The 19,206-nt window shown below is 37.4% G+C and overlaps 2 protein-coding genes across 2 annotated transcripts; both read right to left on the reverse strand.

Moving 5' to 3' along the window:
- Positions 1 to 5,070: 5,070 nt before the first annotated feature.
- On the reverse strand, positions 5,071 to 6,015 carry LOC122103937 (olfactory receptor 2G3). Its single transcript, XM_042674621.1, has one exon. The coding sequence runs from the start codon at positions 6,013 to 6,015 to the stop codon at positions 5,071 to 5,073; it is 945 nt and encodes a 314-aa protein (XP_042530555.1).
- An 8,866-nt stretch (positions 6,016 to 14,881) lies between these two features.
- On the reverse strand, positions 14,882 to 15,823 carry LOC122103800 (olfactory receptor 2G2-like). The gene has a single exon (XM_042674459.1). It carries the CDS (start codon positions 15,821 to 15,823, stop codon positions 14,882 to 14,884), a length of 942 nt encoding a protein of 313 aa, XP_042530393.1.
- Between the last annotated feature and the right edge of the window lie 3,383 nt (positions 15,824 to 19,206).

A 19,206-nucleotide genomic window follows, 5' to 3' on the forward strand; every position in this document is an offset into this window, starting at 1 on the left:
TGCCCATTCAGCACCTGAGCACCAGCTTGTGTGAAAATCCATGGACAATCCCAAATATGTTGTCAATGTCAAGAACTGGCCTGGCCCCAGGTTTGGGCTATTTGATACTTGAAGATTTTAATGTTACCCTAGGAGTTTTGGCTTTAGCTAGGCTGGTTTGTTTGATGGATTGGGCCAATCAAAAATCAGCTTTGGGAAATGCTCTCGATCCTCTTGCTGATAAAATACTTATCAGTATCTTATATGTTACCTTGCCCTATGCAGACCTTATTCTAATACCACCAACTTATATGATCATTTCAAGAGATGTAATGTTGATTGCCACTGGTTTTTTATGTTAGATATTGAATACTTTCACCACCTTAAACACTAGGTTCCAATCCTTGCTATATACTTCTACTAGTTTAAAACCAACATTCAAGCCGGGTGCTGGTGGCTCACGTCTGTAATCCTAGCTACTTAGGAGGCTAACATCTGAGGATCACGGTTCAAAGCCATCCCGGGCAGGAAAGACCATGAGACTCTTATCTCCAATAAACCACCAGAAAACCAGAAGTGAAACTGTCGCTCAAGTGGTCGCTTTGAGCTGAAGAGCTGAGGGACAGCGCCCAGGCCCAGAGTTCAAGCCCCACCACTGACAAAAAAAAAAAAAAAAAGATAAATACTGCTGCTAAGTTAATCTTGGTGGCTGCTTCTTTTTTCCAGTTTTCAATTATACTAACAGCATTTATCAGTCCTCAGATATTGAGGTGCTGTATAGCTTTCATCAGAGATGCTTATGGTTGGAAGACTGTTCCCTGGTGTTCAGCTTGAAAAGGGATTTGTCAGAACAAATCACACATCAAAAATGAAGTAGTGTACATAGAAAATAAGCTTGAGGTGCCATGGCTTAGCTGGTTAAAGCACCTGTCTAGTGAAAATTAGTTTGATCATGGGCATGTACAGAATTTCCAGTGTATTTGTAAATACAAATAAACCCATGATTTAGAATATTTAATCTTAGCTTTCTTGAATAATTTATAATCGACTTATACCATTTAATGGCAGTCTATTTTATGGTTTGTTTTTTTTTTTAGAAATAGCATGGAGACTAAAGAGTTGACATTTCTCTAAGTGGAATTTAGGTTGTTCGCAAAGCGGTGGGCATATATATTTTACACAACTTCATTGTATGCTTGAATGTTTGAGTTGTAGACAGAGAAACAATTCATATAGTTCACAATAGATCATCTAGAATAATGAGAAGAAAGCTAGCTTAGCTTTACTTTGTGAAGTTGTAAAGAAATTTAAAATGCAGTAACTTTTAAATCTGAAAATAAGATCACAAAAAGTCAAAGGTGTTCAAATTGTCATTGGTCTTCCAGCCTCTCGCGTACCTTATGGTTCATCAGGATACGTAACGAAGGCTGTTGAAATATGCGAACATATTTGTCACTCTTTGCATCTGAAGGCAGTGAGTTACATCTCACCTTCCTACTGTGTTTCTAAGGTGGCAGTGTTCATTTGATTTGGGGACCTGCTGTGTAAATAATACAAAACTCTATTTTTCAAAGGTTTTTTTTAAACTTTGGGAAATAGTCTTTTATTAAGATGTTAAGGAATAAAAGGGCTGGAAAAAATAAATTTCAAAAATTAAATTTATTTTCAATTTTAGTTCATGGAATTATAGAAATGGCATCGTACTTACTGCATGTGGACCAATTTCTATTGAATTGGGTCATGAAGAAATGTTGGTTATTTATAATTCCAAACTCCTGGGGGTTTTCATCTGAGAAGGAAGCTCAGACTCTGATGTGCATCAGACCCAATTGCCAAGTGTCTCCTCAGCCTTAGGTTACAACTGCAAATATTTCTATCTTCCCCCACCTAAGAAATATAAAATTGGTGAGGACCACATCTGATTTTCATCTTGCCATGGTCCTGCTGATTTTATGTGTAAACAACATGGGTAATAGCTGAAGTCTAGTGAGGGAAATTTTTCCCAATTCTGAAGTCTCTGGGGATAAGATGCCTACTGTTCAAAATACTTTCCTTGAGAGAAATAAATAAAGCAAAATGTTAATTAATCCTAATGGATAGCAAGAAAGAGATATCTCCTTTTATAATTCATAAGAGAATATGAAACTAATTGAATAGCACAATCTTCCTCATAACCAAAGGTTTAGATAAAGAATCTGTGCTAAAAATGAAATACAAGCTGGGTGCCAATGGCTCACACCTGTAATTCTAGCTATTCACGTGGCTGAGGTCTGAGGATCACAGCTCAAAGTCAGCCTAGGCAGGAAAGGCCATGATGCCGTTATCTCCAATAAACCACAAGAAAAATGGAGGTGGTTCTGTGGCTTAAGAGATAGAGTGCTAGCCTTGAGCTGAAGAGCTAAGACAGTGCCCAGGTCCAGAGTTCAAGCCCCATGACAAGGAAGAAAGAAAGAAGGAATGAAAGAAAGAAAGAAAGAGAGAGAGAGGGAGGGAGGGAGGGAGAGAGAGAGAGAAAGAGAAAGAAAGAAAGAAAGAAAGAAAGAAAGAAAGAAAGAAAGAAAGAAAGAAAGAAAGAAAGAAAGAAAGAAAGAAAGAAAGAAAGAAAGAAAGGAAGGAAGGGAGGAAGAGAGGGAGGGAGAGAGGGAGAGAGAGAGAGAGAAAGAAAGAAAGAAAGAAAGAAAGAGAAAGAAAGAAAGAAAGAAAGAAAGAAAGAAAGAAAGAAAGAAAGAAAGAAAGAAAGAAAGAAAGAAAGAAAGAAAGAAAGAGAAAAAGAAAGGAAGGAAGGAAGAAAGGAGAAAGAGAGAGAAAGAGAGGGACAAAAAGAGAGACAAAGAAAGAGAGAGAAAGAAAAGAGAAGGAGAGAAAGAGGGAGAGAGGGAGGGAGTCAGGGAGGGAGGTAGGAAGAAAAGAAGGAAAGATAGTTAAAGTTACACTGTAAATTAAGCTACAGATTAGATTCTGGGATACAATTTTTATTCTTAATATTTTCATACTAATCTTCTTAACTAGTAGAATATTCACAGACTTTATCACAACTGAAAAACAAAGACAGAAAGATAAACATCTTTTTCAATATAAAACCATCTATTACTCTTGTCATCAGAACAGTCAGTGGAATTTCTTTTTACCCAATAACTATACAATGACTTCTGTCCACAAGGGAGATAAGGGTTGAAAAATAATATGTTCCTTGCATGTTATTTCTTTTACCTTTCTTGATTTTGAATTTTTTTGTACATTTTTACCTAGAGTCTAGCTATGTAGTTCGGGCTGATCCTGAACTTGATATGTAGCCCAGGCTGACCTCAAACTCTTAATCCTGTCTGCCTCAGCTTTCTGAGGACTGGGATTGCAGGCATACACTACAGGCATAAAACTTGTGTCACTTGAATGTCTTGATCCTGATTTAGTTCCTTGTGTCATTTGGTGGCATTCCTTACCCTCCATGGATTGAGAGGTCTTTGTGGTCATTTTGTTGCTTTTCAGATATTTTCTCATTTAGAACTTGCTTCATTTCATGTGTGCGTGTGGATATGAACTCAGGACCTTGTGTTCTTTGTAGTTTTTTCACTAGAGGTTGTTAAGTGATATGTTTTCAGAATGAAGTGTTGCCTTAAAAAATAAAAGTAATTATTGCAGTTAATATCTTTTCTTAATGACTGGGATGACCTACCAAGCCCAGACTATTCTGGAACTTGTTAACCTTCTACCTCAGCCTCCCAAAAGCTTGTATTCCAAATAGTCACCCAAACACTATGCCTGGCAAAAATCCCACTGTTTATGACCATACGGATAAAACTGAAAGTTAGTAAAATAACAGACACAAAATATATACCAAAAAGAAAATACCATATAATTTCTCTTAAATGATGTATCCAAGTTAGTCATCATACAAAGGTTGAAAGAAGAATGTTGATTGTTGGGGATGGATGACAGAGTCTTTCTTCAATAAGCAGAGGTTAGCTGTATGAGATGAAGGACTTGTCCTGTGGTTGAGCAATCTATGTCCAAGACAGACAGCACTGTGCTCACATGTCAACATTCACTAAAAGGACAAATCTCACTGTGTTCTTACAATACAATGACACACAGACAGAGAGGTATATGCATATTACCTTTAATGTAGGTGTCTTTTCATGAAAATGTATATTTAAGGCAACTCATTCACCTGTGTGTATTATAAACCCCTGTTTTATGTAAATTATATCAGAATACAGCAACATTTCTAAAAGGAAGGAATGTCTTTTGAATTCTCTTCATTCCTACTGACCTAATCAAAAGATATAAAATAATTTTAAAAAGTCTTTTCTTTCAAAAGGCTTGTACCCATCATGCGTACAGTATCTTCTGTCCACAAGGGAGATGTACTTATTAAGGATTGAGAAGTAATATGTTCCTTGCATGTAGTTTCTTTTACCTTTCTTGATTTTGAATTTTTGTACATTTTTACCTAGGGTCTAGCTATGTAGTTCAGGCTGACCCTGAACTTGATATGTAGCCCAGGCTGACCTCAAACTCTTAATCCTGTCTGCCTCAGCTTTCTGAGGACTGGGATTACAGACATACACTTTCTTGCCCAGTTTGAAACGTCTTTTAAAATAAGATATGACTAATGAAAAAGAATATTTAATATAGTAGTTTCCTTACCAATATATCAGAACAATGAGCTTCACTGATAAAGGAAGTATATGCAACTTCCTTGTTTTCTAATGTAGCATTATATGGTAAATACACATTGCTCTTTTGAGAGAAAACTAAGGATTTCTCTGAAACTTAAAAAAGTTATATATATAACTTAGAAAAAAGCTGGAAAACATTTATTAATTTAATATTTTTACATCCTTGCAACTATTGGTTGTAAAACATGGCATTGTATGAATATCACAATTACACACATGTCCATCTCTTTTCCATGCCCCATATTCTTCCCTGAAATGAATATGTATACAGTTCACTTAGTTACACATAAGAGGGAGAAATCTACAAGGAAGGCAAAGCAAATGTGTGGTAACATAATTGAAGGGAAATTTAGAACTGAATTGGGCTAACTAGAAGCCGAGATCCCCAACCTCATCATCACTTCCTTGCATATCACGTCCGTAAGGTGCACAATTTTCCTGAGAAAAGTTTCTTCAGTGCCTCTTTCACATCCTTGTTCCTTAACGTGTAGATGAGGGGATTTAAGGTGGGCGTCACCATGGTGTAGAAGAGAGAGATGAACTTGCCTTGGTCCTGGGCATAACTGTCGCTGGGTTGCAGATACATGTAGATGATGGTGCCATAGAAAATGACCACCACTGTGAGATGGGAGGAGCAGGTACTGAAGGCTTTGTGCCTGGCCTCCACTGACTTGATCCTCAGCACAGCCTGAGTAATGAAGCCATACGAGATGAGGATGAGGGTGGGTGGGATGATGAGGAACAGGATACTAACAATGAAAAGCACTAACTCATTCACAGTAGTGTCCACGCAAGCCAACTTGAGGAGAGCTGGGACTTCACAAATGAAGTGGTCCAGCCTGCAGTTGCCACAGAGAGGCAACTGCAAGGTAAAAGTAGCATGGATCAGAGAATTGGCCAATCCGCTGAGCCAGGAGAGGGAAGCCAGCTGTTGGCAGACCCGAGGATTCATGATGACAACATAGTGGAGGGGCTTGCAGACAGCCACATAGCGATCCAAGGCCATGACAGCCAAGAGGATGCATTCAGTGGAGCCTAGTGCTAGGGAAACATAGAGCTGCACCACACAACCACCATACGTGATGGTCTTCTCTGGCCCTTGAAGATTAACCAAAGTTTGAGGAGCAAGGCTGGTAGTGAAACAGAGGTCCAGGAAGGAGAGGTTGCTGAGAAAGAAGTACATTGGCGTGTGGAGAGAAGACTCCAGATAAGAGAGGATCATGATGGTGAAGTTCCCCACAAGGGTTAGGAGGTAGAAGAAAAGGACAAATATGAAGAGCACAGACTCCAGCTGAGGGTGCTCTGAGAAGCCTAGAAGGATGAAACCCTCCAGCGAACTCGTATTGGTCCATCCCATCCCTTCTGCACCTATGAAAGGAGGAACGGAACAGGTACCTTTGACGTAGTCTATTGCAGAAAAACAAAACACAAGAGCTGAGCTGATCATGGAAGATGATTTATCCAAACTATTTTTTTCACCCCAGTGTATCACTGACTAGGGACACAGATTCATGTTTCAACATTCCAGCCAAATGGAAATCAAGAATATTTACAACTATAAAGCAGTCGGAGGAGTGATGAATAAAAACAACCAAGTACATATTTACAATAATACCAAGAAATGCAGTGACTTATGCCTAAAGATAAGTATCTTTCAATATAAACAAGAGCAATATCTCCACTGATTTCAACTGTTGGAAAAAATCTGATCCTAGTCACAGATGGGGAAAAGAGACTCCTCTCCATTTTACCCCTCCCACATGCATCCTTACAGGAGACATTATAAAGAAAAGAATACCCTGGAATACATACATGAAGGAGTCCTTGAGACTCTAAACATCAGATAAAGAGAATAAGGAATAGAGAAGCTTAAGACAAAAAAATGTCCATTTGTGGAAGAACATGAGCAGGTTAAGGCTCCTAAGTCCTTGATCGCAGCTGCCTTTGGTGTTGAACACACTGGCTGTGTGGCAGGTCTCCTGGACAGTAGCTTCCTCATGAGGCTGCCAAGCAGACTTCCCAGCTGCCTCTGATTGTGCCTGAAAATAAAAACATACATAGGTTTTTAACTATTACCTAGCTCCTTAGTGACCTGCATTGTGTTGCCATGCAGCCCTGTTCTCTCCAACCTTGTGCATGTGACAAGTTTGAGGGAGAGTTTGGCAAATAACCAGACTTCTCTCACTTTGGAAAAAAATACAGTTGGACCAAGATATTCCTCTGGTCTTGTTATTTCCCAGATACACTGGTCTTGTGGTAATTCCATCCATTGGAGGAAACAGAAGATCCATGATTTCAGAATACCCAAGATTATCTCTTAAAATTTAAGGCCGGGCTGGGAGATCAACCTAAGAAAATAAAGTACTTAGTCTAATGTATGAGCAGGCAACACCAAGCCAAGAACATTCTGCTCCCTGCTGCTCCTGAAATTTCACACTACTACCCTAGCAAGAATGACTTAGAGACCATTGTGTTCAAAGAGTCAACAGAGAGTTACCCTTTGCAAGACATTTGTTTCTTACTCAATTAAATGTAGTTGATTCTTTTCTTTTTATTTAAACTTTCTATTTGCCTTTATTTTTTCAACTATAAGCTTGAAGCTTTGGTTTTAGAATGTATTTGGATTGATAGCAAAATTCAGGGGCAAGTGGAGAGATGAACCATTTTTTAATACTACAAAAGGTAACATCTATTCAAAAGGACATAACCATAAGAGTGTAGCATGATGAATCATAGTGGACACAAATACCTGCATAACCACCTGCTAATCAAAAGAGCGATTGTTGTTGGCAGCCCAGAGGCCCTCCAGGTCCTTCCACCTACAACTGCCTCTCATAGTCTCTGACAGTCCAGCTCCCAGGTGATAGACCTCTGTGTGGGTTTATAACTTTAACAACAAAGAATGCATTTGTCAGCAACAGAATTGAATTTCCCTTTTTTGAAGGCATTCTGTTTGGGGCTATGGAAAGGTTTAGAAAGAGCAATGATCATCACCATGAGTAACACCAAGCATAGTCACTATGATCCAATGACAGCATGAGGAGCACAAAAAGTAAGACCTGTTTTTTGTGTTGTTGTTGTCTTTTTCTTTTTGGTCCTGGGGCTTGAACTCAGGGCCTGGGCTCTATCCCTGAGCCTCTCTGTGCTCAAGGCTAGTGTTCTATCACTTGAACCACAACACCACTTCTGGCTTTTTCTGTTTATGTGGTACTGAGGAATTGAACCCAGGGCTTCACGCATGCTAGTCAAGCATTCTACTACTAAGACACATTTCCAGATTTTAGGTTCTATTTCCATTGATTCCTTCTTTTTTGTCTTCCCCTTTAAAATTTTTACTGGAAGTGTTAAAGCAGTCTCATAATGATAATTGGTGGTCTTTATAAGTCTTGAATAATTCTATATTCAGACTGTTCTAACTTTAACTCTGAATAAACTAAAACTTACTGGCATTGCCCAGACTACCATGGACTGGCTAAACTGGGAGGTGTTGATTAGTGCAGTCCTGCTGATACCCATAAACAATTTCTGATCACTTAAAACCTCAGTCATTCTGGTTAGCTTGTGTTGATCCTGTGCCTCAGTGTTAGCTAGCTTAGATTTCAGAAGTGTGCAGTGGTGCCATATGGTAAACTCCCTTGTAGTGTTCCTCCCCACCAATCTTTCTGAGATTGGAGAGATTAAAACCATTGATTTGTTTAGGGACCCACTGAGTTTCACATTTGTATTACTTTATAATGAAATCTGTCTATATAGCTATCTATGCAGCTGTGTATAAATTAAACTGTGTCATAATCATCTTCACCCTCAATTGTAGTGTTCTTATAAAAATATCTAATTCAAATATGCTGACATTGCATTAATTATTCATATGTTGCCAATTTATTCTATGGAAAATAACAAAAAAGGGCTCATTCATACACAGATAGGAAAAACTTGAATCTCAAATAGTTTACCTGTCTCACCAAACATCACTATTACTTCAGTGATAAAAACAAACTCAACTGTGAAAGAAATTATAACACCTCTACATCATTAAGTTTTATATATCCCATCAAGACACAAGAACACTGGATTATGGTTAAGCAGAATGAATTTTACTTACTTTCAGGGATAGTTAAATTTGTTCATTTTTTAATATCTTCAGAAGGAATGTGAAGTAACATTTTCTAGTTTTGTGTTCCCATGTCTAAATAATTCCTGAACAAAAATACAGCTGAGTGGAATACAACATATATTGAGACTCATATTTCTAACATGAGCCAAGCCAGAAAAATCCTATATTAATGATAATGAGAATTGTGAAAGAAGGTAAAAGTTGTATGAAAATTACAACCTCATGAAAAGGTTATAACTTGTTCATGGCTAATAATTCTTTGGGGAAAACCAATATCCCTAGAAGGCAATTAGCTGAAGAACTGATTAACTTCTGGGCCAAATCCAAGGAGAATACTTGTAGTTCTTCTTTCTTGAATATGGCTCTGAGATTTCCTACTTCATAAGGGAAATAGAATCCATCAGAGTTTTCCAACATTGATAAAACTACATACCATCAAAAGCAAGATTACTTCTGTTATATAATTCCTCCTTCCCTCATTTATAATAAAGAAAGTCTCTTCGTATCTTTAATAGCTAATCCCTCACTCTATTTTGCATTTCCTGCACCAAGGTCACTCTATGAGCATATTTCTTCATTAATACAAAGTAATTTTATAATGCAACTCTTTGGGGGGACCTATATTTACTGTCTTGTAACCTCATCTTTTTTCTTGAAAGCTCTCTTGCTCCACTATTTCATCTCTTAATATCCACCTTTCCCTAATTTAACTCATTGCTCATCACGTTATTTAGATGTGGATTCCTTTACTTGGCCAGATACATGTGTACATGTGTACTGTCTCTCCTTCAAATATAGCTTTTCAAAGTTCAGCCCTTTCTTTGGACACCATATTGTCTATAAAAGAAAGGAGTTATGTCATTTATTGCTTCTCAGTGACCTTTTCATCATTATTCCTGTATCCCACAAGTTATATGTACAGATTTAACACCTAAATATCTCAACTTTTTCACATCTTAGCTTCACAATCACAGGGAAGTTTGGGATAATTTCTGAGCTGAAAGAAATATTTTCTGCATAATATATTTCACAAAATTAAGAGAAAATGTAAATGGTTGTAATATGCCAGATATTAATAGCATTAATTTTTAAAATCCACTTGAGACTTTTCAGTCTCTACTCAAAGGCACATACTTGTTAGTTATTAAAAAGAAACAATTTTTTTCTTCATACTGGGGCTAGTACTGAGGGTCTTATTCTTTTTTACACAAGGCCAGCACTTTCCACTTGAGCCACACCTCCACTTTCAACTTTTTGCTGGTTGATTGGAGATGAGAGTCTCTTCAGTTAGACTGTTTTGCCTGGCTTCAAACCTCAATCCTCAGATCTCAGTTTTCTGAGTAGCTAGTCCTATAGGTATAGCCACTGTCACAGGGAAAAAGTTGTTTTTTTCTCATGAGTCCATATGACAGTTCATTGTAAACTATTAAACTGTTCCTTCCCTTTCTTACTTCCTATGTTTTGTCAATTTTTGTTCTTTGGTTAGGAGTGGGGTTTTTTATTTTTTATTTTACTTTGTTTTTGTTTGTGTGTGTGTGTGTGTGTGTGTGACTTGAGTCGTGAAGTCAGAGCCTAGATGCTATCCCTGATCATTTTTGCTCAAGGCTAGCACTCTACCACTTAAGTCACAGCTTTTTTGGTAGTTAATTAGAGATAAGAATCTCATGGACTTTCCTGCTCAGGTTGGCTTCACACCCCAATCCTTAGATATCAGCCTTCTGAATAGCTAGAATTACCAGTATGATGCCCAGTATCTTATTTTTATTTTTTAAATACTTTGTTTGAGCTTTGTTACAACTGAGCTCAAAAAGTCTTTAGAAAATTTTAGGAAACTATTTACTCTGGGCTTTTAAACCTATTTCTCAGGAATGAAATCATTTGAAAAGATATAACCATGTTTCGCAAGCCACATTAAATATACATGCTAACAAATTATGAAGCACTAAATAATATAAAGGCATATGTTTTTATATAGAGACCATATGTTATTTAGTACGTATTAAAGACACATGTTAACAGTATGTGCCCCAAATAATATAAAAAGTGCTGGTGATAGAAGGTTTATAATGACTACTTATTGAATCTTGATGAAAGTTTGCATATATAATAGAACTTTTACTTACTACATCTTATTACTGAAAACTGAAAGTAATAGAAGATTAGATAACTGGGAAACTTGGAATTTATTATATTTAGTGAGATGAATACAGCAAAGTAAATTATATGCATGGATGGAAATATTATAGTGAAATCCCTTTGTATATCTAATATAGGCTAAAAATCAGAATATCAAAACAATATTCAATCTTAACACTTATTAAACATGGTAAAAATTAAGCAATACCTATGGAAAATATTTTATTAAAATGCCAGAAAATAAAATTTAATAAAAAGTATCATTTAAATAAATAAAAATCAAGTCACACAGAGCACAGAAATTAAACAAAAGCAATTGCAAATACTGAGTGAAAAGTCCCTAAATAAAATGTCAACAAAAAAGATCAGATCATAACAACACAGAAATAACAAAATGTGAATGTAGTAAATTTTAGAAATATTTCAGAAAAATTAATAGCATTTAATGCATTACATTTTTGGCTTTGAAGTTAGGGTTTTATTTTCTTTTTTGTTGTTTTTAGAGGGGGTTGGTGTGTGTTTTTGTTTTTTTGGTGGTAGTGGCAATGGTGGTGTAGGATTTGTTTGTTTTGTTGAGTTTTTTGGTGCTGAACTCCAGACTTGAACTCACGGTCTGGATACTGCCCTGTAGCTTTTTTTTTTTCAAGCCTAGTACTGTACCATTTAAGCTACACCTCCACTTCCAGCCTTTTTTTTTTTTTTTTTTTTTGGTTGGTCATGGGGCTTGAACTCTGGGCCTGGGCGCTGTCCCTCAGCTCTTCAGCTCAAGGCGAGCGCTCTACCGCTTGAGCCACAGCGCCACTTCCAGTTTTCTGGTGGTTTATTGGAGATAAGAGTCTCACAGACTTTCCTGCCCAGGCTGGCTTTGAACCGTGATCCTCAGATCTCAGCCTCTTGAGTAGCTAGGATTATGGCATGAGCCACCAGCACCCGGCTTCCACTTCCAGCTTTTTAGTAGTTAATTTTATGTAATCTCAGGCTCTGTTCAAAAAGTCATTGTTTATGGGGCTTGGAAGGTGGCTCAGTGGTAGAGCACTTGCCTTGCATGCCTAAGGCCCTGGGTTTGGTTCCTCAGAACCACATAAGCAAAAAGAAAAAAGCCGGAAGTGGCGCTGTAGCTCAAGTGGTAGAGTGCTAGCCTTGAGTTGAAGAGCTGAGGGACAGCGCCCAGGCCCAGAGTTCAGACCCCACGACTGGACCTAAAAAACAAAAAGAAAAAGGAAAAAAGTCATTGTTTATGCCTACATCTCAACTTATTTACTTATTTTTTCTCTGGTAGTTTGTCTCCCCCCTATACCCCCACCCCCCTCCCCAGTAGTTTCAAGATATAACTTCTTGCACAAAAGTGTTTGACCAATATAAAGTTGGTTTGTGTACAGAATGAAAGGTAGGAATCTAGTTTCAGTCTTATCTACATGGATATCCTGTTCTTTCAGCATAACTTGCTATAGAAAATACTATTTCTACATCATAGGTTTAGGCCACACTATTAGCACTCAGATGGCCCTGGGCTGCATGAATTAATTTTCTGGACACAGATGCTTTTGCCTTGTTCTATCTATCTGTCTTTGTGGCAGTATAATGTGGGTAATATCATTTACAATTGTTTTTTAACTATATTTATTTTTGAATTGGTGATATTGTTGCTATGTTTCCTCTGAGTTTAGAGGAAATGGCTTTAGTTTTTCACCATTAAGTATAATGCTGGCTGTAGGCTTTCATATACTGAATGGTAGTGGGGGACTGAGACCTGCTGAGAAAGTTAGCCATTAAGACCACCATATTAAACAAACATTGTATCCATGTGACATGAAAAGCACAATGTAGAAATATAAGAACTATGGAAAATCAAGGCTGGGCTAGGAAGGTGGCTCAGTGGTAGAATGCTTGCCTTGCATGCCTGAGGCCCTGGGTTCGATTCCTCAGCACCACATAAACAAAAAGAAAAAAGCCGGAAGTGGCGCTATGGCTCAAGTGATAGAGCACTAGCCTTGAGCTGAAAGCTGAGGGACAGCGCCCAGGCCCAGAGTTCAGGCCCCATGACCGGATCCCCCCCCCCAAAAAAAAAGAAAATCAAGGCAATGCCAACTCCCTTGGAAGTTTAAAACTCCAATAAACAAATCCAAACATATTGAAATGACTGGTTTCCAACTAGGAAGTCAAATGTCTAGATTTTTAAAAGAATCCATTACCTCAAGGAGGAAGCAATGGAACAGATACAGGAAGAACTCAATTCAAGATTTCACTGAGAAATTCAGCCAAGAGGTTGACATGCTGAAAAAAAGAACTAACGTCTTGAATATAAAATTCCTAAAATTAATCTAATTTATGTCTGTAGAGTAAATGAGATGAAACAGAAAGAAAATATTGGGTATGGGAAACAAAGTTCAAGAATTATTAAACCCAGCTAGCAAGAAAGAAAAAAATACAATAAGCCAATCATGCATAACTTTCAAGATTTATGGGATACAACAAAGCAAATCTATATTATACAAGAAGTAGCTGACCCAAAACTTAAAGTCTTTTAAATCTATTCAATAAAATGACAATCAAAAAAATCTAAATATAAGTCAGGTGCCAGTGGCTCATGCCTATAATTTTAACTATTCAAAATGCTTAGATCTGAGGATTGTGGTTTGAAGCCAGCCCAGGAAGGAAAGTCTGTAAGACTCTTATCTCCACTGTTAACAAAAAAGCTGTAAGTGGAACTGTGGCTCAAGTGGTAGAGCACTAGTCTACCACTTTTAAAAAAAAATATGTGTTCACAAAAAATTCTTAAGTCAAAAGGTCTTCATTGCCACAATAGAAATGTCACAAGCAAATGTCATTACAATCAACCCACATGTAATAAAGATCACTGTCAGTGTAAACACATAAATCAGTTTAAGCTTTTACCAAAATCACTGATTTTAAAAATTAGAAAAATGTTTTATAATTGAAGTGAAGATCTATAATAACAATAACTGTTGTTATTATTTGCATATCTTTCTAAGCCATGGGAAGTTATATAACTGTCTCTCTCCTTAAGAACCAGACTACAATCTAATACCAAACAGATTAATCAGTTAACCTAGCATTTTGTTCCCAATTTATTGCATACCTCTGCATATCTCTTCATGACTTAAGTAGATGAAATACATAACGAATACACAAGACACTATGTTGGAAATGAACTTTACAACTTCTAGGAGGGGGCAGTGGGGGAGATGAGGGAGGGAAGGGATAGTAGAAGAAAAACAAAGGAGAGGGTAACAACATTCTACAAGAAATGTATTCATTATCTTACTCATGTAACTGTAACCCCCTGTACAGCATCTTTACAATAAAATAAAATTTTAAAAATTATCCCGTGTACATTCATCTCTATAAATGAATGAGCCATGAGTTTATCTAGCACTGCAGAGAACTTCAGAGACTGCATGGTTCCCTTGATACCAAAAGGAAAGGTACTTGACTGGGCTAAACATAGTGAATTTTTTTCATATTTATGTTACACATTTAAAATGAGTATCATATTTGCTACATAAATAACGTGGCTAGCAAACATACTGAAACATTATTTACAAAGATGGTTCACCTGATGAGATGTACAAGTTGTTATGTCAAAAAACAAACTTTACAACTTTGGGGGGGGGGAGATGAGAAGGGATGGGAAGGGGAAACAAAGGAGGAGGCAACAATGCTTGATAAGAAATGTACTCATTATCTTGCCCATGTAATTGTAACCCCTCTGTACGGTATTTTTACAATTAAAAAAATGGTTCACCTTATATTATTATTGAGCAATAGTGAAATAGTGAAGTTGGGATTCTATGTATATTCCATACTATGTTACATAATAAAAATATTAGCCTAAACATGGTGGGGGGGACTCCAAAACAACTCCAGCAGAATGATGCTATATGTTGTTTCAACATAAAAGACATTAATGGCAAAGTCACTTTAAAAAGTATTTTGACAATTATGTAGAATGCTATCTCAGATGCCTCTCTAACACTCTCCTAAGTGCTGCCTTCACTTCCTTGTTCCTTAGGGTATAAATAAGAGGGTTCAGCATGGGGGTCACCACCGTGTAGAAGAGGGAAACAAACTTCCCCTGGTCCTTGGATCGACTCTTGGCAGGCTGCAGGTACATGAAGATGATGGTTCCATAGAAGATGGTGACCACCAGGAGGTGGGACGAACACGTCCCAAATGCTTTCTGTCTCCCAGTAGCTGACTTGATCCTCAACACCGCTTGGGTAATGTAGCCATAGGAGACCAAGATGAGTGACAAGGGCAGCACTAAGAATAAGACACTAGCCACAAAGAGCTCGGCCTGGTTGAAGGTGGTGTCCACACAAGCCAACTTGATGAGCACAGGGACCTCACATATGAAGTGATCCACTCGACGGTGTCCGCAGAAGGGCAGCTGCATGGTGAGGGTGGATTGTACCAAGGTGGTGGCCACTCCACTGAGCCATGCCATAGATGCCAGCGTCATGCGCAGACGGCGGTGCATTATGACAGTGTAATGGAGGGGTCTGCAGACAGCCACATAGCGATCATAGGACATCACGGCCAGGAGAACACACTCAGTGGATCCCAATGCGAGGGAGACGTAGAGCTGAACCACACAGCCCCCATAGGTGATAGCTCTCAAGGGATCCCACAAGTTCACTAGCAGCTGAGGAATAACACTGCTGGTGAAGCACAGGTCCAGGAAGGAGAGATGAGAAAGAAAGAAATACATTGGCGTGTGTAGTTTGGGTTCCACATGAGAGACCAGAATAATTGTGGTGTTCCCCAAAATAGTAAGCAAATACAAGATCAGGATGAGCACAAACAGAATCTTCAGAAGCTGAGGACGGTCAGAGAATCCCAGCAGGATAAAACCTGTTAGGTTGCTCTCCTTGGTACTCCTCAGCATCCTCATGAGCAGAGAACTCTCCTGATGACTCCCACACAGCTGAGAAAGACAATGTATCAACATAGTTCACTTATGGCTTAGAAGACATGGCATTATAATTAATGCCAGATTCCTCTATTTTTCCAAGCAGGTATATTTCTATATGAATATACTAGGTTAACTCTTGATGCCTTAATTATTTTTCTGATATTCAGAAAATACCAAGCATATTTGAACCATCATCTTTTGCCAGAAATAAATCAGACCATCCTTTTAGTCTAACCAATTTACTCCTGTAAAATATTGTCTTTGTAATTCCAGAAACTCAAGAAAATTCTATCTAGAGACAGATAACTGACATTTCACTTAAGTAACTTAAGTAATTGTCAATTACACAATCTTCCCCCAAAGTATGAGAATTGGTTATAAGGTTACAAGCTGGACTTGACTATATATGCTTGTCATCAATTAAAAACCAACTCCCGAGTGATCATGTGTCCTGGACCCAAAAAGCATAGTTAGTAGATGAGAGTAAAGGTATTTCTTCTGACATTATACCCCTCTCCATTCATTCCATACCGTTTGTTACCTTTTCTTTCTTTCAGTTTTTATTTATATCTTATTTGGTTTATTTTTACATTTTTTCTTGGTTCCTTTAATGACAACCAAAGATGCTTCTGGCCCCTAAAATCATTTGTAATAAAGAAATGTTATTTCTTGATTTTCAATCTCTTCTTTCTGAAATGATTCATACTGTAAAATCACCTCCAAAAATAGATGAAAATGTGGTTTCTGTGGATTTAAGTATGTAATTAGAGAGATGTCTTTTTTCCAAATGAAGATGTGAAATTATACTACTCAGGAAGATTTTGAATTTGGTGCTATTACAAAGAGACCAGTCTGTCCTTCATGTGCACACTTACCAAGGAGTAGGCTGGAATGTAGCTCAGTGATATAGTACCTGCCTAGCCTACGGGAAGCTCTGGGTTTCATCTGGAACACTGAAGGAAAAAAGAAAAACAAAGTCCTTCCCAAGCATATATGCCCACAAACCTTTTCTTATCGTATAGCTAAAAGATATTTTGATCAGGAGGTATTTTTGGTTTTGTTTGTTTGCTATTAAGTAAGTCATATGTATATGTTGTTTAATGAGAATAGCTTTTTAAATTATATTTTTATCTTTAAGTAGTGATACAAACGGGTTACCATTCAACAAATCAATTCCTAAGTACAATGCATCTTGACCAATGTTACTCAGTGATGGTTTTAGAGACTCACAAAGCCAGTGGGCATCTACACCAAGTTTGAAGACTGTAGCACATTTATCACAGAGTAACATCTCAAAGGCATTCCTCCATGTTGTATCTATCTTTGCATATATTATGTTTTCCATATTTTCTTTTCCCAGGTGTGACTAACACAAATGCATTCACCTACTATATAATTGATTCTCATCAGATGAACACAGAGAACAGGTCTAAACCTTTCTAATGTATTTGCCTATTGGACCTGCCTTACACATGTGTGACAATGGCATTGAATTTAATATGGCTTCATTAACAACATTAATGTAAACAGGACCATTAGTATATGAGAATTAAGAACCACAGCCATACAGACTCTCCTCTTGACTCTCTGCCAACCTCTGCAGCCATGTGGAAGTTCCAAAGTGGAGTTCCTGAAGAGTCTCCTTACCTCAGTGCCTTTCTTCCTCCTCTCCCATTTTCTAAGCACATGACTGTCTATTGCTAAGGTAAATGATTCCTTTACAAGTTCATTTTCTTTAAGTAAATATGAAATATTTCCTCTCCTTGTTACACATCAGCACCTTGCAAATCATTCTCTGGTTTCTCCCTGGCCAGTGCTCTGTAAACACCCTTGAGATGGTCAAAGAGAAGAATGTCATGTCCACACACACACATGCAAGGTACAGAGCTGAGCTTAAAGTAAGTTCTAACAAACAGGTTGTCTGCAAGTAAACTTTGCTTTAGTGGCTGAAGTTGTGTGATAAATTCTCTCTCTGACCTAATGACGTTCACAAAAGTAAAAGAAAGTAAAAACATTAATATAAAACAGAACATTCCTTAAATTACATTTTATAAATTATATCTTTCCTGTGTAGAAACTTGGTAAGATGACCTGAGCATAAAACACAAATCTCTTTTAATTATTATATTCTTTATGTTTATGAATTTATTTGTTTGCTTATTATTAGTACTGGGGTTTGAAATCAGGACCACATATTTCCTAGGTAAGCATGTTACCACTTGAGGCATACACCCTGCCCTTTTTATGCTTCAGCTATTTTTCCTGGTAGGATATCACACTTTTTAACTGGGCCAAACTGGACTACAGTGATCCTACCTCCACTTCCTGTGTAGCTGAGTTTGAAGGCATGGGATACATGCTTGATTTGCTTGCAGGCTTCCTAACACTTTGCCTAGGCAAGTTCTGAACATTGGTCTTCTCTATCTCTGAAATATCGGGGATTAAGTTAGCACACCCAGCAGGAAAATCTTTAAGCATGATCATTTCTATCACTAACTTTGGAAAAAAGCAAGTGAAAAATGTAACTGGCCATGGGAAATAAAATGGCCATGTAGAAGAATCCTCATCCTAAGAAGATGGGCTAGACTTACAGAAGAACGTATAGTTGGATGCCAGGCAAACTATTATTCTATATAAATATTTTATTTATTTTGGGAAGAGTGATTAGAAATCTACCTGCAAGTCAACTTTATAGACAGCCACTTTTATTTTCCTTCCATATGACTGACAACATAAACTAAAAATCATCAATATTTAATCCTCCAGTAGAAATTCTAAAAACTCAAAGAAAAGAGCACCCAAAACAAAAAGGAAGTGTGGAAGAGGAAGTGAAGGTAAACCATCTGTGTATAAAAGAGAGAAGAGCAAATCTGGTGACTACCTATGATGTGTATCTAAGAAACATAACCAGTTGTCTATTCACCAAAAAAAAAGTAAAAACACTCAAAAATGATAAATACAAGAAAAAAATCCCTAAAACGTCAAAACTGACTATGGAACATAAATTTTAAACAATTGCTAAAGAAACATTACTAACTTCTTAAAAATACCATTGTTATTATAATGGTGATGTACATAGGGGTTGCAGTTACATGAATCAAGTAATGAACATATTTCTTTTTGAACAGTGTCAGCTCTGCCCTCATTTTCTCCCACTTTTTCCCTCTAGAAACCCCTCCACCACAAGTTGAACAGTTCATTTTCAACATAGTATGTAGTGAGCATCACTGATACATTTGTTTACCCTTTGTCCCTCCATTTCTATGTTCCCTATGACTCTCTCCAAAACAGAGAAACTTACACAGAAGACAAAAGGTACATAAATAAAAACATCAATAAAGGAAGAAAAAACACAAAACAAA

Source organism: Dipodomys spectabilis, unplaced genomic scaffold (assembly GCF_019054845.1).
Source record: "Dipodomys spectabilis isolate Male_0828 unplaced genomic scaffold, ASM1905484v1 ptg000019l, whole genome shotgun sequence".
In the NCBI taxonomy this organism is placed as follows: domain Eukaryota; kingdom Metazoa; phylum Chordata; class Mammalia; order Rodentia; family Heteromyidae; genus Dipodomys; species Dipodomys spectabilis.